General features: G+C 43.7%; 1 protein-coding gene across 2 annotated transcripts in view; it reads right to left on the bottom strand.

Moving 5' to 3' along the window:
- The window catches only part of LOC134338091 (transmembrane protein 35B-like), a 72,974-nt gene that overhangs the window by 39,015 nt on the left and 8,773 nt on the right, over window positions 1–25,186 (bottom strand). For both annotated transcript variants that reach the window (XM_063033626.1, XM_063033625.1), the window contains exon 2: window positions 14,864–15,044. In XM_063033626.1, coding sequence (XP_062889696.1) covers window positions 14,864–15,044 — 181 coding nt within the window. The remainder of the gene's footprint in view (window positions 1–14,863; window positions 15,045–25,186) is intronic.

Raw genomic sequence — 25,186 nt, 5'->3', positions numbered from 1 at the left:
GCTGCAGTGAAGCATCCCCACAGCATGATGCAGCCACCACCATGCTTCATAGTTGGGACGATGTGCTTTTGATAACGTGCGGTGTTTGGTTTACATCAAACAAAGCTTTTAGTCTGATGGCCAAAAAGCTCAGTTTTGGTTTTGTCAGTGCATAGAACCTTCTTCCAGCAGACTTCAGACTCTCCACACGCCTTCTGGCAAACTCTACCCAAGATTTCATGTGAGACTTTTTCCAACAGTGGTTTTCTCTTTGCCACTCTCCTATAAAGCTGCGACTGGTGAAGCACCTGGGCAACAGTAATCGAATGCGCAGTCTCTCCGATCTCAGCCACTGAAGCTTGTAACTCCTCCAGAGATGTCATTAGTCACTTGATGGCCTCCCTCACTAGTCCCCTTCTTGTTCAGTCAGTTTTCAAGGATGGCCTGCTCTAGGCAGATTTACAGCTGTGCCATACTCTTTCCATTTCTTGATGACTGACTTATCTATACTCCAACTGATATTCAACAACAACCTTTTCGCCAAGTTGCTTGATGTGTTATTTTGACCTTCCAGTGTAGTTTTTACCTGGATACTGACTCACCAGCAGTTGGACCTTCCAGATCTGGCAGACAAAGCAGGATCTCCCAGTGGAAACACATTTTAATTCCGCGTCCCATTCCCATTCTGATATGTCTATCCACGGCCTCCTCTACTGTAAAGATGAAGCCACACTCAGGTTGGAGGAACAGCACTTTATATCCCGTCTGGGTAGCCTCCAACCTGATGGCATGAACATTGCCTTTTCAAACTTCCGCTAATGCCCCACCTCCCCCTCGTACCCCATCCGTTATTTATTTATTTATATACACACTTTCTTTTCCTCTCTCTCCTTTTTCTCCCTCTGTCTCTCTGACTATACCCCTTGCCCATCCTCTGGGCTTTCCCCCACTCCCCCTTTTCTTTCTCCCTCGGCCTCCTGTCCCATGATCCTCTCATATCCCTTTTGCCTATCACATGTCCAGCTCTTGGCTCCATCCCTCCCCCTCCTGTCTTCTCCTATCATTTTGGATCTCCCCCTCCCCCTCTCAAATCTCTTACTAGCTCTTCCTTCAGTTAGTCCTGACGAAGGGTCTCGGCCCGAAACGTCAACTGTACCTCTTCCTAGAGATGCTGCCTAGCCTGCTGCGTTCACCAGCAACTTTTATGTGTGTTGCAAAAAAAGCCTGCTTGCATTTACCCTATCTACACCCTTCATAATTTTGTATAGCTCGATCAAATCTCCCCTCTTTCCCCTACACTCCAGGAAAAATGATCCTAACATATACAGCCTTTCCTATAAGTCAGGTCCTCCAGTCCTGGTAACATCCTTGTAAATGTTGTTGAATGTTGGAATGTTAGAATTTATTTAAATCTTACATCCATCCCACAATATGAGGGAGTAAAAACCTTTGTGTTATGACTCCGTCACAATGTACAGACAAGTGAATTTTAAAGTCTAATGGCTTGCTGAAAGAAGCTGTCCTGTCGCCTGTCAGTCCTGGCTTTAATGCTGCAGTATCGTTTGCTAGACGGAAGCAGCTGATACAGTTTATAGTTGGGGTGGCTGGTGTCCCCAGTGATCTTCCAGGCCTTCTTTCTGCACCTGCTGTTATAAATGTCCTCAACAGAGGGAAGTTCGCCTCAACAGATGCACTGGGCTGTCCGTACCCCTCTCTGCAGTGCCCAGCGATCAAGGTTGGTGCAGTTCCCGTACCAGGCGGTGGTAGAGTCAGGATGCTCTCAATGGTGCCCCTGTAGAAGGTCTTGAGGATTTGGGGCCCCATGCCGAACTTCTTCAGTCGCCTGAGGTGGAAGTGACACTGTTGTGCTTTTTTTTTGCCACAAAGCCTTTAAATGATACCTTTACATGACATTTTTACATTTCCACTGTCTTTGTTTTAGGTCAGCATAATATTTCTTGGGAAGCTGTACAAAACCAACACTTAAGGACATGCTAACTGTTCAAAACAGAACTTTAGTACTTAAGGACCAGCTTGGCTGTGTGGTAACTGTGGCAGACTGTTCCTTTAAACTTGATTTCTGCTCCAGAGATCAGCTTCCCTTTGTCTGTTGCTTGCTGCTGGCCTTCTGCTTTTCACACAATGTGCTGGTGCTTGTGTTCTTCCTCCCCACGGCTTGTGGCGCATCAAGTAGCAACCTTGCTGTTTCTTTAGCATTTCTTTAGCTCGTTTTCTCATGAGGACAAGTTGCTAGCTCAGCACAGATGGAGAGGGTGCAAGGCGCCAGCTGGATTTGAACCTACGACTTGAAGTCCGGTACGGATACCACTACACTACTGGCCAGCTAATGCTAGTGCTTAGCTCAGCTAAACCATTGCTGCCACTAGCAAATAGCATCTCTGTCGCTAGCAAGTTGCATTTTCTGCTCATGGTTCTTTTTATTTCCACTGAATATCCTTCAAGCACAGGTGGGAGATAAAGTATCTGAGGCATCTGAAGTCTTGTTGTACGTCATATAACCATATGACTATCTAGGTGAGCTAAAAGAGGAATTCTATATTACTACCTCTCAACTAATATGATCAGTGACCTGTATGAAGACCATAAGGTATAAGAGCAGAATTCGGCCATTTGGCACATCGAGTCAACTCCACCATTTAACATAGGTGTTCCATTTCCCTCTCAGCCCAAATCTCCTGCCTTCTCCCCACATTCTTTCATGTCCTGAGTAATCAAGAATCTATCAACCTCTGCCTTAAATTTACCCAATGATTTGGCCTCCACAGCTACCTGTGGCAACAAATTCCACAGATTCACCACTCTCTGGCTAAAGAAATTCCTCCTCACTTCTGTTCTATATGGATGTCCTCCTGTTTTGAGGCTGTGTCCTCTGGTCTTAGACTACACCACCACAGGAAACATCCTCTCCACATCTACTCTATCGAGGCCTGTCAACATTTAATAGGCTTCGATGAGATCTCCCTCTCATTCTTTGGAATTCCAGTGAATACAGGCCCAGAGCCATCAAATGTTCCTCATATGATAAGCGTTTCGATCCCGGAATACTGGACTGGTCAAAGAACAATGACGCTGTCTACAAGAAGGCCAGAGCCATCTCTACTTCCTGAGGAGACTGAGGTCCTTTAACATCTGCCGGACGATGCTGAGGATGTTCTATGAGTCTGTGGTGGCCAGTGCTATCATGTTTGCTGTTGTGTGCTGGGGCAGCAGGCTGAGGGTGGCAGACACCAACAGAATCAAGAAACTCATTCGTAAGGCCAGTGATGTTGTGGGGATGGAACTGGACTCTCTCACAGTGGTGTCTGAAAAGAGGATGCTGTCTAAGTTGCATGCCATCATGGACAATGTCTCCCATCCACTACATAATGTACTGGGTGGGCACAGGAGTACATTCAGCCAGAGACTCATCCCACCGAGATGCAGCACTGAGCGTCATAGGAAGTCATTCCTGCCTGTGGCCATCAAACTTTACAACTCCTCCCTTGGAGGGTCAGACATCCTGAGCCAATAGGCTGGTCCTAGACTTATTTCATAATTTACTGGCATAATTTACATATTACTATTTAACTATTTATGGTTCTATTACTAGTTATTATTTATGGAGCAACTGTAACGAAAACCAATTTCCCCCGGGATCAATAAAGTATGACTACGAACTATGAACTATGAATTATTTCCATGAACCTCCTTTGAATCCCCTCCAATGCCGGGCACATCCTTTGTTAGATAAGGTATTCACAATGTTCTGCAGAACTTCCAGTACCTGCATGGAGAATTGTTGTTGGTGGAAGGAATGGAGTCACACTGGAGAAAAAAAGAAGGAAGGAAATAAAGCCGATGCACAGTGAGGCCACATTTTCAGAAAACCACTGATAAAGCCCTCTCTTAGGGCTGGTATACAAGGTGAAAACAGTGTTAAATTACAATGTTTTAGAGTCGGTCTTATCATCACCAAAACTCCAAAGAACTGCACATGTTCTTTCAATACTAACATTCAGAAAATTCTAGTTTATTTGTAATCGGAATATTATTGTCACCCATAATGAGATACAGTGAAAGGCTTGCCTTGCACACTACTCATACAGATCAGATCATTACACAGTGCATTGAGGTAGAAAAAGGGAAAACGATGACAATGTAGAACGAGGAGTAACAGCTACAGAGAAAGTGCAGTGCAGGTAAACTATAAAGTGCAAGATCATAACGTGCTAGATTGTGAGGGCAAGAAAGTTATTTTTGCGATCAAAAGAATGGATCTCAGACTTAGCCAGCTCCATCATGGGTACTAGCCTCCCCAGCATCAAAGACATCTTCAAAAGGTGATGCCTCAGAAAAGCAACATTTATCATTAAGTCTACCAAATGCAATAAGCAGATACAACAGTTCATCTCTGTGTGACAGGGGAACACCCATCATACTATAATCATCATCATCATCAGGTGCCATGCCCAGTTTGAGATTTGACTGCCATGGCCCACACACTCCTGTTTCGGGTCAAGTGGATCAATTCATTGGAATTCATTTCCAGTTCTCTGGCTGCTGTCTCTATCATCATTTGTCTTTGTCTTCCTCTTACTTTCTTCCCTTCAATCTCTCCCATAATTACCATGCATTCTAACTCCTCTTTCCTAATCACATGTCCAATGAAGTTACGTTGCCTTTTCATGATCTCATACATTATTTCTCTTTTTGTGTTTGCTCTGTTCATGACATCCTCGTTAGATATTTGTTTCATCCATGATATTCTTTGCATCCTCCTCAAAAACCACATCTCTGCTGCTTCAATTCGTTTCCTCATGTTACTAGACATTGTTCAACATTCTGAGCCATATAACATAAACTGGATAAACCTAACATTTCAGTACTCTGAGGCAGGTTGTCATGCCTAGTTTAGTATTGGTCAGTATACTCTTCATTCTCGTAAAGAAATCTTTCACCATCCCTATTCTTCTTTTGATATCCATGTCGCACCTGCCATCTGATGTCACCCAGCTTCCTAAGTAGCAAAAGTTCTTTACTTGTTTTATGTCTTCCCTGTTTATTCTCAGCCTGCAGATAGGATTCTCCTACTTTTTGGATATCGCCATACATTCTGTATTTTTGCAATTGATAGATAGACCCATTTTTGCACTTTCTTCAACAATTATATCAATTAAGTTTTGTAGTTCTTCCTCCGTACTTGCAATTAACACAGTGTCATCTGCATATCTGAAATTATTGATGTTTTCACCGCCAACTTTGATTCCCAAGATGTCTCTTAATTTTTATAATATTGTTTCACTGTACACATTTTAAATATCAGGGGAGAAAACACACCCTTGGCTAACATCTCTCTTGATTTTTGTAAACTGACTCACTTCTCCATCTATTCTTACAGCGGCAGTTTGTTCCCAGTACAGGTTTCTGATTAGGCGGAGGTCTTTCGAATCTAGATCTAGAGTTTTCTGTAATATTTCAAATAACTTATTGTGCTTCACTTCATCAAATGCTTTTGTGTAGTCGATAAAACAAGCAAACAATCTTTTTGCACTTGAATAGCTCATTCTGATAGTATCGTTAACATCAATATTGCGTTTCTTGTACCTTTGTCTTTCACAAAACCACATTGTTCTTTACTTATTTCAGGTTGTATCTTATCTTTAGTTCTTGTCATCAAAATTCTTAGAAGTATCTTGGTGATATGATTCATTAAACTTACGGTCCTATGTAATTCACATTCTATTGCTCCAGGTTTCTTAGGAAGAATGATAAATACTGATTTTTTCATCTCGTCTGGTGTTATTCCAGTCTCATAAATGTCATTGATTAAATCAGTAAGTTTTTCAATTCCTTAATCTTCAAGGGCGATAATTTGTTCTACTACTAATTCATCAGGACCTGCTGCCTTTCCTTTCTTCATCTTATTTATTGCATTACAAACTTCAGATTTTAAAATACTTGGACCTTCAATGTTTTTCTTAATTTCAAGTTTTTCACCTCGATCGTCTTCAAACAATTCCTGAATATACTCAGTCCATCTGTTCATAATCTTACCTTTTTCCATGATAATGGTACCGTCCTTTGCTTTCAAACATCCACCTGAAGAACAGAGGAGCTTTTTACCAGTGATATTCTTGATTTGTTGATGTAACCTTTTTGGATCAGTAATAGGGATTCTTTCTATTTGTTCACATTCCTGGTTTAACCATTCTTCTTTGGCTTTTTGACATAAGCTTTTAATTTTTCTATCTAAGGACTTTTATTCTATAGGATTTGCTTTCTTCCGTCTCCTTTCTTTCATTCGATTTTTGATTTCATCTTTCATCCATTTATTCTTTGTGCTTTTTTCTTTTTTAGGAATCACTGACTTTGCTGATTCTACCAAGATATCCTTTAGAGAGTTAAATTTCATTTCTACATGATTGTTATTATCTTCAACAGATTCTATTTCTAGACTTGAAATCTATTCCTTACTTCAATTGTAAATTTTTGTCTTAAGTTTTCTTCTTTAATTAATTGCAAGTAGTCAAGGGATTGTTCAGGTTTTTACTTCTTATTTAAGTTTTACTTTTACATGACATTACTGGGTTATGGTCACTATTACAGTCTGCACCTGGATATGTTTTGCATTGAGTCACTGAGTTTCTAAATCTTTGGTTTATAGTAATAAAGTCAGTTTGACTTCTAGTGTTATCGCCTGGACTTTTCCAGGTCCACAAGCGTCTTGGATGTTTTTTAAAGTAGGTATTCATAATGACCTGATTATTCATCTTGTGCCATTCTACCCATTTCTCATCTCGTTCATTTCTTTCCCCTAGTCCAAATTTTCCTATGGTATTTCCATCAGCACCTTGTCCTACTTTAGCATTTAGATCTCCCAAGACAATAACAATATCTTGAGATTTGCAAGCATTCCTTGCTTGTTCAAGCTCTTCATAGAATTTATCTATATTGTCATTTGTTCCAACTGTTGTTGGTGCATATACCTGTATATCTGCTAAATCAAATGGTGGTCCTCGGAATCTAACAAGGAGCACTCTTTCTGTTATTGCTCAATGTCCTAAAACACTTTTTGCCATGTTTTCATCCATAAGAATTCCTACTCCATTAGTATGGGATGTTCCGCAAGAATAAACTAGTGTTTTATTTCTAATCTGACATTTTCTAGCATCTATCCAACGAACTTCACTAATTCCCATGATGTTCATCTTTAGTCTTTCCATTTCATTTATCACATTGTCCAATCTTCCTGCTTGATATAGGGTTCTTACATTCCAAGTGGCAATAATTTTCTTTTGTGTTACTTGTAGCTTATGAGGAGTAGCTTGATGACGGTTGGGGATCCCCTGCTGGCCAGAATCAACCCTACCGAGCGAAACATCTTCAGAATTGTCTTGAAGATCCTCTTGACACTGTTATTGTGCGATACATTTTGTGAGTTTGACCATGGTTTTCTTAGCAAATAGATTCTAGGAAACCTAGTATCTAGCAACGGTGGTTTGCTATTGCCTACCGTTGGGTGAAGTAAAGAAATCACCATTTCTCTTCCCAAATGTTCATCCGCCTGTACTATAGCCGTTGACGTTTGAGGTCCTGGCTCATCTGCCTTCTCCATCCAAGCTCAGTTACTGAACCTGCCGGATCTGCCGTTGGCCTTCACTCGTCTCCTGAGCAAGAACCCTTGCAGGTGCTACCGTTCCAGGTCAGAGCGGCCCTGGGAGCAATGAATGACTAAGGGGTAATTCCATTTTCCCCAAAACTCTGAAAGTTCCCAATCAGAGCCTCATCACCTGTTGCAGTTTGGAGTCATACCCAGGACTAATACTACAATAGTCTGTGCTTTATTACTTTGTATATTATTATTGCACATTTGTCCATTATAATTGTGAATATTATTTTTCTGTACTTTATACTGTAATTAGTTAAGTGTGCATACTGTTAAGTGTGTTTTTAAATGTTACTGATGTAATGAAAGAATTTCGCATTCGGGATCAATAAAGTACTTGTTATTATTATTATTATTATTATTATTATTATTATTTAAGGATCCCTATCACCCAGGACATGCCATCATCTCATTGCTACCATCAAGGAAGAGGTACAGGAACCTGAAGACACATACCCAACATCTTAGTAACAGCTGCTTCGCCTCTGCCATCAGATACGTGAATGGAAAATGAACCCATGTGCACTACCTCACTATTTTTTATTTTCTTTCTGATCTCTTTTTGCACACTTAATTTAAAACATATTTGTTTCTTACTGTAATTTATTACTATGTATTGCAGTGTACTGCTACAGCAGAACAACAAATTTCATGACACATGCCAGTGATATTAAACCTAGTCCTGATTCTGATGCCCCCCCTAGGTCATACTGAGGACAGTATTGCTTGTTTCTTCTGAACAACTTTCAGTGGAATGAGAGAAAATTATGACACTCTGCAGCTCAGGGAATGGAGGCCCTAGTTGAACTGCTTGACAGATGGTTTTTGCATCTCAGTGCCTGAACTGGTCGGATGTCACTGCAGTTTTCCATGCAACTCAGAGGCATTCACGGCCCTCTGTAAAGGATGGCGTCGTAACTCCAGGCTCCAAGCTTCAACCAATACTGGAGGCACAGGAGCCCGCACAAGCCTGAATCAGGAGCAAAACAACAAATGCTGGGGGATCTCAGTGAGTCAGGAAGCACTTGTTTAGGAAAATGGGACAGGTGAAGGGACTAAAGTGGACAGCTGGCATTTCAGGTTGAGACCTTTCACCTGGCCCACTTCCCTCCATCGATGATGCCTGGTCTGATAAGTCCCTCCAGAATTTTGCTCTCAAAATTCAAAGTGTTATCAAGAGATACTGCCCAGATTCTAAAGGAATTCAATAAAATATTGGACTTTCCATTCCCCACTTTTGCTTAAAATAACACATTTCATATTTTTCACATTTCAATTGCATTTTCTATAAGATCTGATAAAGAGCCTCGGACCAAAACGTCGACTGTTTATTTCCCTCCAAAAATGCTGCCCGACGTGCTAAGTTCCTCCAGCATTTCGTATGTGTTGTTTCAAACTTCCAGCAACTGCAGACAATCCTGTTTATGTTAGTGCTTTCTCTACGCTGTCAAACTTACAAGATTGAGTTTACGTTTGCTTCTGGCACCATCTAGTGGTCCATTATAGAATCAAGGAGTACTGCAACTTTAAATTTGAATAAATAATAGCACATAAACAGTCACTCGACTACATACACCAGGGACCAGCAAAATTAAGAGAGTGAACAGGAACAACACCATGTATTCCACCTGGGTAGCCTTCAACCTGATGGCATAAACATTGACTTCTCTAACTTCTGTTAATGCCCCACCTCCCCTTCATACCCCATCCGTTATTTATTTATTATTAGTTTTTTTCTCACTCTCTCTCCTTTTTCTCCCTCTGTCCCTCTCACTATACCCCTTGCCCATCCTCTGGGCTTCCCCCCTCCCCCTTTCTTTCTCCCTAGCCCTCCTGTCCCATGATCCTCTCGTATCCCTTTTGCCAATCACCTGTCCAGCTCTTGGCTCCATCCCTCCCCCTCCTGTCTTCTCCTATCATTTTGGATCTCCCCCTCCCCCTCTCTCTTTCAAATCTCTTAATATCTCTTCTTTCAGTTAGTCCTGACGAAGGGTCTCGGCCCGAAACGTCGACTGTGCCTCTTCCTGTAGATGCTGCCTGGCCTGCTGCGTTTCAGCAATTTTTATGTGTGTTGCTTGAAATTCCAGCATCTGCAGATTTTCTTGTGTTTGCGAGAAAAACACTCAATGTGTCTTCCTTTTCCTGCAACCGGAACCCTACAATTTAACGCTGGGCTCCCAAGATAATGCATCACCCAGACGGCTTAACCACTTTTCTCTGGAGATCAGGGTAGGGAAATGCTGAACTGGTACAAGGGCTCTTGTGGGGGTCCTTCTTACGTGACACTGACGCTGGTTAAAGGCTTGCCTACTTCTGCCAGATTCTCCCCACACCTTCCTCCTCTGCAGCTCGCCTGTGGCCATTCACACGTCCTGCAATGCCAAGTTTTGCAAGGGAGGCAAATAAAGCCAGTGTCACTGACTTCTGCCACCATCACCCTTGTCAAATATTTATTCACTGCCACTCTCGTGCTAAACTCTGGCCTGCACTGCATTTCTCTGTAAAATTTCTTGCCCATTCGAGAGAAATGGAAGCTGCGGTGACAAGCCCAGAGTCATTTTCGCTGCTTCTCTCTTCACCAGGCCTGAACTGTGGCAAGGATTTTCAGCTTCCACAGAATTTTTAGTGTGGCAATAAAGCCTTTCTTCTTACCGCTTCTATCCTATCCACATCCATTATATAGGATCAATGAAACTACTGTGCTCCTTGACTGGATATACATTGTCCTGCCTTTAACCTCGATTGGATATACATTGTCCTGCCTTTTAACGGTGTCAGCAAGCAAGGTTCCAGCTACACTCCTTTCCACTAAGGCAATGACCTCAGAAGTGTGAAATCTCTCGATTGGGTGAGGGTGGAGAGGCCTGGGCACCGAATCAACTATTTCTCAAATGTTGCTTTAAAAATTGTAATTGAACACACCTCTACACCTCCTCCAGTAGCTCATTTTATATACCAACCACCCTCAAAAAAGCTGCCCTCAGTTCTCCTTTAAACCTTTACTATCTCGCCTTAAATCTTCTGCTTTGGACTGCCCTAACCCAGCAAAACGACCATGACCTTATCCATGCCTCTCAGGATTTAAACTGCCTCTATAAGCCTCCCTACTCCAGGGAAAACAACCCCAACTTCTCAAACCCCTTCTTGCACATTACCGTGCTGAAGTCTTAGGCAAATATAATAGCCAAGGGTGCCCAAAGACTTTTTCACAGTGCTGTATTTGTCAACGTGGAGCGGAGAGCGAGTTTGTAAACCGCGGACAAAGCACGGTGGGAATGGTGAGGGTGGGGCACTGCAGGAGGGGCATGGGACAGGTGACAGAGGATGGCGCAGGTGCAGACACGCCCAGCCCTGAGACACCACTCAGGGTCATTTGATTCCAATTATTGATCGTTACAGAATGTCTCTCTGGTGCTTCCTAGTTCCCTCCCCTCTCCCTTCCCCTTTTCCCAACCATGATCCTCCTCTCTCTTCCTTTTTTCCCCAACCATGCTTCCTCTCTCCCTTCCCCTTTTTCCAACCATGATTCCCCTCTCCCTGCCCCCTTCCCACTCTCCGTCCACAGTACAGACACATACCAGGTTTATCATCAGTCATATATGTAATGAAATTTGTTTTTTTTTGGTAGCAGCAGCAGTACAATGTAATATACAAAATGACTACAGTTACTGTGCAAAAGTCTTAGGCACCCTAGCTATATATATGTGCCTAAGACTTTTGCATAGTACTGTATCTCAAACCATTCTGTCCCAGCAACACTCTTTTCTGCACTAATGGCTTTCTGGGCTAATGACATCCTTCCTATAGCTTGGCAGCCAGAAATGCGCCCAGTACTCCAAGCGCTGTATCACCAGAGGCCTGTATAGTTGGAGCACGATGTTCCCACTGCTGTACCCAATTAGACAGGGGCTCTGGACTTGCAGAAAGATGGATGGAGAGGTGTGGTGAGGAGAAAGGGAGAGAAGAGTGGGGAGCTGTGAAAGACAGTGGGATGGAAAGGAGAGAGGAGGAGAGCTGAAATAGGAAGGATGAAAGAGAGAGGGAGGGTAGAAAGATGATAAATGGAGAATGAGATAGAGAGAGAAAAAGAGATGGGGTTAGAGAGAGAGAGAGAGAGGAGAAGGTCAGATGATGGAGGTCAGGAGGTAGAGAGGAAGATAAATGTGTGACAGTTAAAGATGGGAGAAAAACAGAAATAGGAAGGAAGACAGGAGTGAGAAAAAGAAAGTCTTGAGATTAGGTTCCAGAGGCTTATCACAACGGTGGAGCAACAGAGAGGAGAGAGAAGGCAACCTCCATATCACAGTGTTGGAGTGTGAACCAAAGCTTCAGCTTTCATTCATTGGGTCACTAAATCACTGTGGGGTCAACGGAAGATACATGAAAAACAGTAACCAGGTTGAAGTACTGCAGCACTAACACCCCCACTGAACAGTACGTCAGCACAATTTGCACCCTTACGGTGGAAAGGTCAGAACTGTTGATTCCAATGTTGTATTTTTAAGAGTCATACACTCTTAGCTCTGTATTTTGTTCATCCTCTTAATTACACAGCATGTAATCAGAATTTTGGCATAATAAATCAACAGGTCAATTAAATGTAAGATGACGAAAGGATGGAGTTGCAACCCTTCATCTCCCAAAGTTAGTGATAGGAAACATGCAAATTATCCCCTTCGTTTTTATTCGCCCACCTTGCCCAGTGGGGCTTTCTTAGTGTAGGAGCCATGCATCTGTTTTCTATCTGCATTGTATGCCGTGTTGGGCGTTTATTATGGTAACTAGTCACGTGGGTGGGGGCACAGTAAAAGCAAAGTGGTTAGTTACGTATTTGTACTTTGTTCTCGGTAGCTTAGAGCTGGGGTCCGCTGGGTGCCCTATCTGTAGTAGACCACTTAATTACGTCACTTCAAGATTGTATGTGTTAATAAAGGATTGAATAGATTTCTTTGACTTTTTAGTACATTACTATTGGATTGATCAGAGGGCACATCATAGAAGATAACTACTCGTCTAGTCACCAGCAGCGACATTGCTTTGTTCGAATAGCTGCTACGCTTAGAATCAGCAAGATTTTGAATGAAAGATGCACTTCCTAACAAGAATCACTGGTAGTAACTGAGACTGTTCACCCTGGTTAATTCCCTTCCCGTCTCGAGAAGCAGTGAAAGTAGTTCAGTGAAAGAAAGGTGGGGAGGAGTGAGGAGAGGATGAAGAGTGGGAAACAATCACGGGCTGCTTTGGGTTGGGCGCTACCATCTGTGACATTGTCTTTCCAACAGAGAAACTTTAGAGAAAACCTTTCAAGGATTACTCCGAAATAAACACCAATCACCACGCACACTCCAGGGCCAATGAAATACAAACATTATTCATGGATAGCCCAACAGCTGTCACAGGTACCAGTTCCTTTGTCTCAAATCAGCCACAGACTCTTCTATTGAAATCCTCAGTCATGGCACAAGGATTAGCTTTGTAAAAGCTCTAATTCCCTTCCTCCATTCCTGATGATCTCTATTTTAATTCCTCTACCCTGAATTGTTAACTCTATATCTCTCTTCTCCCACATAGATACCACCCAATGTGTTTCTCTGTAGCCTACATTTTCTGTTTCATATATTTCAAATTTCCAGCATCCATACTATTGTTTCTGTGCCATTTTCCTCATGAGAGTCCTGATGAAAGGTCTTGTCCCGAAACGTCAACTGTTTGTTCCTCTCCATAGACGCGACCTGGCCTGCTGAGTTCCTCCAGCACTTTGTGTGCGTTTCTCTGGGTTTCCAGCATCTGCAGAATCTCAAACATGAGAAAACGTGCAGATGCTGGAAATCCAAAGCAAAACACACAGAACGCTGGAGGAACTCAGCAGGACAGGCAGCACCTATGGAAAAGAGTAAACAGTCCATGTTTCAGGCTGAGACCCTTCTTCAGGACTGAATCTCTTGTGTTTATAACCACCTAGTACTTCTCTTGGATGTGGGAGGAGACCACACCACCCAGAGGAAGGGTATGCAATCATGGAGAAAAGATGAAAGCTCAAAACAGACTGGAGTTGAGGACAGGCCTGAATCCAGGAGTCTAGCGCCATCAGGTTCTGACACTAATTATCACACTAACCTCATCTTGACCCAAGGTGACACCGTATATTGCAAGAATCGGGGAACAGAATAACCCTCATACTCTTATGGCTTATTTAACAGCATTGAACCAATATAAGAGTTAGAAAATTAAACATCTCAATTTGTAAAATAAATTAAGTACAGAAACAGTGGGTAAGGAAAAGGCTATTTCTTACCATCCACTTACAACAGGGTAATTTGCAGGAACTGCTTCTCTTCCGCTGGAATTATGTACTGACGTTCATCCCTGACTTTAGGAATGAAAAGGAAGTCATTTTCCCACCTCAACTCCAACCCTTTTGGTGGTTGGGAGCATCGCTATTTTATCTTAGATTTAACACAAGACGCCCGACACAACTCAGACTGTAATGATTCGCGTGCACACTCTTCTGTGGCTTTGCAACCCTTGCTTTTAGATGTACTTTTCACTCAGAATGGTAGCTTGAGAGACTTCTACATTAGCTGCAAAGGGATGACCCCCTTGCCGGGACTGGGAGAAAAATGATTTCGCCAACGGGAGATCCCCTGTTTCAGTGTTATAAATTGGAAAAGTGGTCTGAGGGAATTCTGGCACAGAGGGAACAATAGAATTCATGACTTAAGTTGTTGGCCTGGGGTCGACAGAGTTGTGTTGATATTCATGCACAGTCAATAAAGTGCAAGCTTTGATTAATTAAAGAGTTGCACAGTGAATTGCCTAACCTGGACCAGTTGGTGATAGGTCAACGTCCTCAATTCCTCCTAGTTCGATTCCAACTGTGAGGAGATCGGTCCTGACGTCAGTCCCAAATTTGTGGGTCGCCTCCTGGTATCATCTCCTATTCTTTTGTCATGCTCTAAATTTCTTTTGCATGTGGAGTTTAATATCCTTCTACTGTTTACCCTTCATATACCTTGAGAACAAGATACCATTTTATCTCCGTTGTACCCGTAAGTTGACACATCTGGTTCTGGGAACTCTTGTCTGCAATCCAAAGTGTTTCGCAGACCTGCGGGTTCTGCACGGACGTCAGCAGATCAAATATTTGAACAATGTGTACACACGTCCAGCTGTGTTCACAGTATGTCTGACTGAAGTGCGTGTTGCGCCATTCCTTACCTATCATGATGACTGAGAGGACAACATCACTGATTTCCTGCAAGATTCTGGGCCCAACTGCTAGCAGCAAACCTCCAACCAGCTCGATCCAGCCCACCGCTGTTAGGAAAGTGAGGGGTTCTATGCTGATCCCGAACCTCTTTAATGGAAATACGTCTGCGAACTTCACAAACTCCCCCAGCTGTTAACAAAACACAGATAAAGGGAAAGAACATCAAAAGACATAAGAACCTATGAAACAAGTGGAAGTCCATCTACTTTATACCACCCACTCACGTCCCCCCTCACCTGGTTTCATCTAACACCTTCCAACTCCTTCCCCCCAGTATTTTATTCTGGCTTCTTCCCCCCTCCTCAACAGTCCTGATAGAGAGTCTCGGCCCAAAACTTCAACTGTTTATTCCTCTCCCTAAATGCTGCCTGACCTGCTGAGTTCCTCCGACATGTTTGTCCAAGTTAGGTTGTTTTCTTTGATCAACTTTATTGGCTGATCCTCTCAATATATCTCTCCATCATCTTCTCTTAGTTTTACTTTTATCCTATTTATACCAGATCTTTAAGCAACCTATTCTGCATCAATTATATTTTACATAGACAAGTTTTATTAAACATTCCTTCCTAGCCTCATTTATTTATGCTCCAGAAAATACTATAGTGGCTGATCTGCCTGAAACTAGTCCATCAAGTTGATATCATAGCAGTGTTATTTATGCAACACACACGAAAAGTGCTGGTGAACGCAGCAGGCCAGGCAGCATCTATAGGAAGAGGTACAGTCGATGTTTCGGGCCGAGACGTCGACTGTACCTCTTCCTATAGATGCTGCCTGGCCTGCTGCGTTCACCAGCATTTTTCGTGTACGTTGTTTGGATTTCCAGCATCTGCAGATTTCCTCGTGTTTGAGTGTTATTTATGCCTTGTTTTAAGTCTGTTACTGATGATATCAAATAATCTCAAAAGATTACAGGACAATTATCACTTGGCCACTCTTGCTCACCTACAGCTCACTGAGCATAGTTAATTTATGGCTCCCACTTGGCTTTCTGTCAGAGGGCAGCTGCCCGAAAAAGGAAGTAAATATGGGATGCTCATCACCATCATGAAGAAAGAATTTTGTTTCCACAACATAGAGTACCAAACATTGTGTATCTACTGAGGCTCGACACCTTGTCGTGGTGGAGAGATCCCGAAAATGGTACCATCTGGAGCTGAGCTCCTAGTAGGATCACTCACGGTGGTAAGGTCAAGCGGGAGGCTCCAGACAATGAGTGATTCAACCAAGAACTCAACGGAGGAGCTGGCAGAAGATGTTGACACATCCCAATGGTAGTGAAGGCAGAGGAAGGCTGCAGCAACGGGGTCCAGTCACCTTGCATTCAATGCGACTGGACCCCGACCCTGATCTGTCAAGGACCACGGGGTGGCTGTCCGTGCTTCAGCTTCCCCACGTTAAACAAAGTCACGCACAGGTGTCCCCCATTAAGGGAATAATCACTGAGAAGAACATCAAACTTGACTCAAATAATCACATTGTTACTACAGTACTTAATGTAAAGATTGGATGCTCACCATGAAGAGGACTTGAAGAAAGAATTTTCTTCCACAATATAGTGTATATAGTGCTAGCATTAAACATTTAACATTTAAGCATTAACTGTTCAGAACAGTTATTACCCCTCAACCTTCAGCCTCTTGAACCAGAGGTGATTAACCTCATTCAACTTCACTTGCCCCATCACTGAACTGTGCCCGCAACCTATGGACTCATTTTCAAGGACATTTCAACTCATGTTCTTTATATTTATTTATTATTTCTTTTTAATCTTTTCATATTTGCACAATGTGTTGACTTTTGCACATTGACTGTTCGTCCTTCCTGTTGGGTGCGGTCTTTCATTGATTCTATCATGTTTCTTGTATTTACTGTGAATGCCCGCAAAAAATTAATGTCAGGGTTGTAGATAGTGACATACATGTACATTGATAATAAATTTACTCTGAACTTTAAACAGGTGTTTCATGGTCTGGCTTAATCCAAGTAAACTCCTTCACTAGCCATTCTTCTCCAGTACATTTTCCTATTTGGTGGCATCAGCCAGGGGCTGGTTGAGATCTGAACCCTGTGGCAGGGGTGATACAAAGTCAGTTTATAGCATCTGGAACTATTACAACCAGTGTTTTCTCAAGGTGAGCTCTACTGCCTGTTATGCCTACACATAGCTATGCAGCAAACTAAGTAACTTTTCTCAAAAATCACCCAAGATGGAAGCTTTCTTCAGGGTCTTTAATGAGACCTCTTACTTGAGAAAAGATATTGCTGTTTCAATGGCAAATAAAGAGTGGACAGAGATGAATGTCTTCCACTGCATGATTCAAGTTCAATCAAAACGAGCCCATGCAGGAAATGATATGTACAGGAGGAAGTGATGTTCATACAAAATGAACTAGAACACTACCTATCTAGCATCCGTAGCATGTCAAACTTAACTAATGAAACTAAAAGTCAAATTATCATTTCATCAAGTCTTTGGCAAAAGAAAGACAGTCTCAGATACTGGTCTTGAAAACAGTCTTACTACACCATCTTTACTCATTCTCACTTTGAGCTTTCTAACATTCCCACCTTCACTAGGGAAGGTTTGTCTGACTAACCTTAAAGGCCACTCATACCTCTTAGCTTGGTTGTCTTTCAGTGAGATGACCTCACCTGCTTTTGAATTTGGTTTCTCAGTTCTCCACTTTCTCTGACTCTGGAGATTTCTAAAGTAATCACTTTCACCACCTCAGTCAAAACGTTTTGGCCAAACTCTGGTCTTGCCTCCATTGCTCCCTGTGTAGGTGTGCACTGTTAAAGTGACCTGGTGGATCAAGAGGGGAGCCAATCTTTTGTGTAGGGGTTAAAGTATGAGGCTCATCTGCATCTGTAAAGACTGAAGTAAGTGGTCTGGAGTTTACAATAGCTGTGACCTCAACCATAAAGGTTATCAGCATGCCATGTGTGAACTTCAGAGACCAAATTTTAAGGAACATTGTATCAAGGAACCGATGCGCAATGCCGATGATCTTTTCCCAAGAACTGCTCATATGTGAAGCCTGCGGGGGATTGAAAATCCATGTGTAACCATGGTCAGAGAGGTAGTTGTTCACATGGTTAATGTTGCAGCTTTTGGCATCAATTTGAAGCTCTCTACAGGCTCCACAGTCAGGCCTTAACTGCTTCACTGGTCCCTTGATTGCGAAGGGATGTCGGAGGGCATTGATGAAACCAGATAAGTCCATTGATTCGATCGCTCCAATGTGAATAGCACATGTGCTCATGCATGTAAAAATAACAGCTCAACGTTCACAATTTGCATGACCTCCACGTGTTTTCCTTGCAGTGATGGACCATCGACCAGAAAACATCCAAACCCACATACATAAATGCTGGGTCAGTGCTTAAGCGATCTGCTGGCAAGTCCGCCATCTGCTGTTCCTACTGTCTACGCTCCAAAAACTTGCAACATGTCACCCAAGGCTACTGGTAGTTCACTTTCCTCCAACAATCTATAAACCGGCCGCTCTTACAGCTCCTTTAGTAAAGCGACGGCCTCAACGACATACTTGTTCGTGATAATGTCTGATGAGCAGAGAGATTACATGATGTCCAACGGGTGAGCTTCCTCTGAAGTATGATGTGTCTTCTTAATACGTCCTCAGAGTCAAGAAAGGGACACAGTTTACTAAGAGGACTTTGCTTTGGGGGAGATTCCTGCTTTGGGATGCACAGTACTTCCTCCGCGTACACCTGCCTTTGAACAACAAGAAGGATTCTAACCTTCGCCCGATTCAGTTGGTCTGCACTGAGAGGTGTCTTACAAATGTGCCAGCCATTGCAAAGGCTGTCTTCGGCTACTCCTGTAACGGAATGAGCAATACATGAGAGCTGGGCAATTGCCTGGCAAGCGACTTGCCGCTCGGAATACGCTCAAAGCATGCACTGCCAAGTTGGAGGGTTGATAACGGAGTGATGTTAGTCAACACTTGAGGACGTAGTTCTACATCTACATCTAAACTAAAAGGTTCCTGCTGACCACATTTAAGTTGAGGATCACCAAGAAACGGTGGGGCAGTTAACCATGAAGGGAGGGTGAGCTGATTAGCTCGGAGCACTCTTGTGGCCAAGTCAGCCGGGTTTATATCACGAGGAACACAGCTCCACTGGCTCTTCTGAGTTGATCACATGATAGGTTAGATCCTGTTACGTACGTAAACATTGAATCTCCTTGCTTCATTCAATATGTAACCAAGCATAACCTTGCTGCTTGATATCATCTCGTTCTGTGTCCAGCTCTTTGGTTATCAAGGACATTAGTCTTAAATGTGGTGTCAGTGGGCTGATGAGCATCATCGAGGCAGACTTCACCCACTATGCTTCTCCGTGGATTGTCACCTTGTCGCGGTGGAGAAGCTTGTGTGGTCCTGAGATCCCAAGAGCGATGCTGTCTGGAGCTATGCTCCTGGTAGGGTCACCCATGGCGGTAAGGTCGAGGGTGAGGTCCCTGACAAAGAACAGTCCAACCAAGTCCTCAACGGTGGAACAGGCAGACGAAGTTACTTCAAACTCAATGGCTGTGAAGGCAGATGAAGGCTGCAACAAACCCATCAGCTCCAATCGTCGTGGTTTCCTTGCCTTTGGAATCAGTTGATGGATTTGTGAAGTATCGTGTGCTTCTTGGAGTGCAACATCAAGTACACGTTAAATAAATACACGCACAGGCATCTTCACTCTGTCAGCCACTTCTTCAGAACGAATACCATCATCCTCGACCTCGAGGGATAGCCACGACAACCCATTATGGCCCAACCCAAGTCCAGTCATTGGGCATAAGGCACGATGTGCCAGCCACTGGGCTGTTCACATCCCTTGTGCACACAGATGGTGTCTCTGTCAAACCTTATCAGAAGAGCAAAGTGGGGAAATTTTGTCATCTACGGCCTTATGACATGAATACCACGTGCACCTTCAGGAGCTGGGAATATGGCTACACAATGATATTTGGCAAGGGTAAGCAGACCTCCCCTCCTATTGACTCCACAACAATTCCACTGGCTCTTCTTCTGGCAACTTTCGATGTTCCAGAACATGTCTTTGGAGTGTATGGGGAAACAGAACTTTGAATACGACAAAGAATGCTGATTTTGCCCAAGACCGATTGCTCTGATAATCTAATAGCACGTAAGGCTTTACTTTTCTCCTCAGGACGTCCTTTCGGATAGAGGTTGATTGGAAATAGTTTAGAGCAGGATTTGCTTTGGGAGACTGTCCTGCGTACCACTGTGCATGAGGAAGTAGTTACATCTGATGCTAAGCTGGCTCCCCGTTGTGCTCTGCTGCGGGTGTGCTGGAACCAGTAGTAGCCCAAGGTGCGGGCCCTGAATGAAGTGCTGATATGTGCTGGCCACTGTTGCGATCAGTGCAGTGCATGATAGCTCTACAGTCTTTTGTTCAGTACGTGCAGTCAAAGCACAACACTTGAAACATATTCAAGGGAGGACAAGATGGCGGCGCGACGCAGCGCACGCGGCCATTCTGAATGAATCTCGATTATGTGTAACTAGGGGGCCGTGCACAATCCCGATTTGATGGAGACAGCCGTGAGAAGCGCAGAGGAATGTCTGGAGTAACTTCTGAAATGCCTGCTTCACTGCCGCTGCTACTGTGCGATCGAGAATCTCCGGAGACGAAGGCCCCAAATCCTCAGCTTTGCCTATCACCTGTTGCCGGGGTCGGGGTCAAAGCATTCGGCAGAGATGGTGCTCGGTGCCCGGTGTCGAAGATGTGCTCGGAGGCTCGGAGTTTTCGGACGGACTCAGAGTCGGACTGTGGTCAGATGCTTCCAGGATGCTGCATCGGCGCTGGAGGTTCACCGTCTGCATGAGATGATGGGACTTCCAAGAGACTTTGAGACCTTTACTGTGCCATGGTCCGTTCTTATCAAATTACGGTATTGCTTTGCACTGTTGTAACTATATGTTATAATTATGTGGTTTTTGTTAGTTTTTAAGTCGGTTTGTCATGCGTTTTCGTGATATCATTCTGGAAAAACATTTTATCATTTCTTATTGCATGCCTTACGAAATGACAATAAAAGGGTCCTCATAATCATATCATGTATATTCATAATGTCAAGTCAAGTCGTCATCTTTTATTGTCATTTCAACCATAACTGCTGGTACAGAACATAGTAAAAATGAGACAATGTTTTCCAGGACCATGGTGCTACATGAAACAATACAAAAACTACACTGAACTACGTAAGAAAAAACACAAAAACCACACTAGACTACAGATCTATCCAGGACTGCATAAAGTGCACAAAACAGTGCAGGCACTACAATAAATAATAATAAATAATAAACAAGACAGCAGGCACAGTAGAGGGTATAGTAGGTTGGTGTCAGTCCCGGCTCTGGGTATTGAGGAGTTTGATGGCTTGGGGGAAGAAACTGTTACATAGTCTGGTCATGAGAGCCCGAATGCTTCGGTGCCTTTTTCCAGATGGCAGGAGGGAAAAGAGTTTATATGAGGGGTGTGTGGGGTCCTTCATAATGCTGTTTGGTTTGCGGATGATGTGTGTGGTGTAAATGTCTGTGATAGCGGGAAGAGAGACCCCAATGATCTTCTCAGCTGACCTCACTATCCGCTGCAGTGTCTTGCAATCCAAGATGGTGCAATTTCCAAACCAGGCAGTGATGCAGCTGCTCAGGATGCTCTCAATACAACCTCTGTAGAATGTGGTGAGGATGGGGAGTGGGAGATGGACTTTTCTCAGCCTTCGCAGAAAGTAGAGACACTGCTGGGCTTTCTTTGCTGTGGAGCTGGTATTGATGGACCAGGTGAGATTCTCCTCCAGGTGAACACCAAGAAATTTGGTGCTGTTAACGATCTCTACGGAGGAGTTGTCAATGTTCAGCAGCGAGTGGTTGTTCTGTGTCCTCCTGAAGTCAACAACCAGCTCTTTTGTTTTGTTTACATTCAGAGACAGGTTGTTGGCTCTGCACCAGTCCATTAGCCACTGCACCTCCTCTCTGTATGCTGACTCATCATTCTTGCTGATGAGACCCACCACGGCAAACTCGATGATGTGGTTGACATGTGCCATGTCGTATGACTTCAGCAATCATGGTGATCTGATTGTTCTTGGGAAATTTTTCTACAGAAGTGGTTCGCCATTACCTTCTTCTGAGCAGTGTCTTTACAAGACAGGTGACCCCTGCCATTATCTATTCTCTTCAGATTGTCTGCCTAGTGTCAGTGGTCGTATAACCAGGACTTGTGATGTGCACCAGCTGCTCGTACGACCATCCACCACCTGCTCCCATAACTTCATATGACCCTGATCGGGGGCCAAGCAGCTTGCCCAAAGGTGACCTATATGTAGGGAGTGCCTTACACCGCCTTCGGTAGAGACATAACTCCACCCTGCCGAACAAATTGAGTGTTCCTTTAGAAAGTGTCTCCGGTCTGCAAGCTTTTTTTTTCCTGTGAATCCTCTGCAGTTCTTTAAAGGGTTAGGTTGGTTTCTTTTGGTCTATCACGTTTCATAATCCAGTTTACCTCTTCAGTTTTGTTGACTGTAATCCGGGTTTTGGTTTTCAATGTTGTTGCTGGAGACCTCTCTTCGAATGATGTGTTACCAGAAGTTGAGAACTTAAAGCTGGGGTCATTTTACATTTCTGCGTTGTGGCAGGTAAATTCCACAAAGAATGCAAATAGCAGATACAGGGCATGATGCTCTGACATATACCTGAGATCTTCAGTTACCTAACATTAGTAGTTTCTCCACTATAGGGTTTATTCCTCACTGTGTCCAAGAAACTCAGCCCTAGTAGGTAACCCTTATTTTTTGCGGCTTGCAGTTCCAACAGCAAATCTGCAAGCTCCAGTACCCTCTGTGTTTCTTTGTGTAAGAGCTATGGAAAATTATAGCGTCTGCTGAAGAGATTTTCTTAGACTACCTCCAGAGAGCCACAGCATTTGTTCAGCTTCTGCCCCAACGTTTGTAAACCCATAGCTGGGTTGTTAATGTGAACTGCTCTGCAGCGACTCCCCACCAAGCCACTTCCAGAGAAGGTGTAGCTCTTACTAGGTTTGAGGCTTAGCCCTTGTGAAAGCCTAACTTTCAGGTCAGATAACAGGCAGACTATCTGTCGAACATGTTTAGTCTTGCTGTGACTAAGTCTCAACAAGCCAGATACCAAGCCAAATCTAATGCACCTGCAGCTCCTGAATCAAAACATTGTGGCGACTGGTTTGCCAAATGTGGGTCTTGGGATGGGTGGAAGTTCAGCCTATCCACGCCTGTGCAGATAGGATTGGCATCAGTGACAATTCCTGACTGAGGTTCTTGCTGTGGTGGAACCATAGAACCATAGAACACTACAGCACAGAAAACAGGCCATTCGGCCCTTCTAGTCTGTGCTGAAACATTATTCCGCTAGTCCCATTGACCTGCATCCAGTCCATAACCCTCCAGACTTCTCCCATCCATGTACCTGTCCAATTTATTCTTAAAACTTAAGAGTGAGCCCGCATTTACCACGTCAGATGGCAGCTCGTTCCACACTCCCACCACTCTAAGTGATGAAGTTCCTCCTAATGTTCCCCCTAAACCTTTCCCCTTTCACCCTAAAACCATGTCCTCTCGTATTTCTCTCTCCTAACCTAAGTGGGAAGAGCCTATTCACATTTACTCTGTCTATACTCCTCATAATTTTGCAAACCTCTATCAAATCTCCCCTCATTCTTCTACGCTTCAAGGAATAGTCCTAACCTGTTCAATCTTTCCCTGTAACTCAACTGAAGACCTGGCAACATCCTAGTAAATCTTCTCTGCATTCTTTCAATCTTACTGATATCCTTCCTATAGTTAGGTGACCAGAACTGTACACAATACTCCAAATTTGGCCTCACCAATGCCTTATACAATCTCCCCATAACATCTCAACTCCTATACTCAATTCTTTGATTTATGAATGCCAGGATGCCAAAAGCCTTCTTTACAACCCTGTCTACCCATGAAGCCACTTTAAGGGAATTATGTATCTGAACTCCCAGATCTCTTTGTTCCTCCACACTCCTCAGTGCCCTACCATTTACTGTGTATGTCCTACCCTGATTTGTCCTTCCAAAATGCAACACCTCACACTTGTATGCATTAGTTTCCATCTGCCATTTTCTGGCCCATTTTTCCAGTTGGTCCAGATCCCCCTGCAAGCTTTGAAAGCCTTCCTCGCTGTCCACAACGGCTCCAATCTTAGTGTCATCAGCAAACTTGCTGATCCAATTTACCACTTTATTATCTAGATCATTGATATAGACAACAAACAACAATGGTCCCAAAACAGATCCTTGAGGCACACCACTAGTCACAGGCCTCCAGTCTGATAAGCAATCATCTACTACCACTCTGTCTTCTCCCACACAGCCAATTTCAAATCCAGTTTACAAACTCTCCATGGAACTGCGAGAGGAGGTCTTTACTGGTGCAGACCATGACTATGGATACCTGGATAATGTGCAAGAGTGGGCTCCCTCACTTCTGCCCCTCTGACCCTCAGCACAGGATTCCCCCAGGGCTGTGTTCTAAGCCCCCTCCTTTACTCTTCATACACCCACGACTGTGTTGCCACCCACAGCTCCAATCTGCTAATTAAATTTGCAGACGATACTACATTGATTGGCCGTATCTCAAATAATAATGAGGCAGCCTACAGAGAAGAAGTCATCACCCTTATACAGTGGTGTCAAGAAAACAACCTCTCCCTCACGCAAAAACAAAGGAGCTGGTTGTGGACTACAGGAGGAACGGAGACAGGCTAACCCCTATTGACACCAATGAATCCGAGGTTGAGAGGGTGAACAGCTTCAAGTTCCTCAATATACACATCACCGAGGACCTCACTTGTACATACCGGCTGTGTGGTGAAAAAAAGTACAACTGCACCTCTTTCACCTCAGACAGTTGAAGAAGTTCGGCATGAGTCCCCAAATCCTAAGGACTTTCCACAGGGGCACAATTGAGAGCATTCTGACTGGCTGCATCACTGCCTGGTATGGGAACCTTACTTCCCTCAATCGCAGGACTCTACAGAGAATGGTGCAGACAGCCCAGCACATCTGTGGATGTGAACTTCCCACTATTCAGGACATTTACTGCAACAGGTGCATAAAAAGGGCCCGAAGGATCACTGGGGACCCGAGTCACCCCAACCACAAACTGTTCCAGCTGCTACCATCCAGAAATGGTACCACAGCATTAAAGCCAGGACCAACAGGCT

The sequence above is a fragment of the Mobula hypostoma genome, chromosome 26, assembly GCF_963921235.1.
Source record: "Mobula hypostoma chromosome 26, sMobHyp1.1, whole genome shotgun sequence".
In the NCBI taxonomy this organism is placed as follows: domain Eukaryota; kingdom Metazoa; phylum Chordata; class Chondrichthyes; order Myliobatiformes; family Myliobatidae; genus Mobula; species Mobula hypostoma.
Note: the sequence above shows the minus strand (reverse complement) of the source record. Positions and strands in the feature narration are given on the sequence as shown.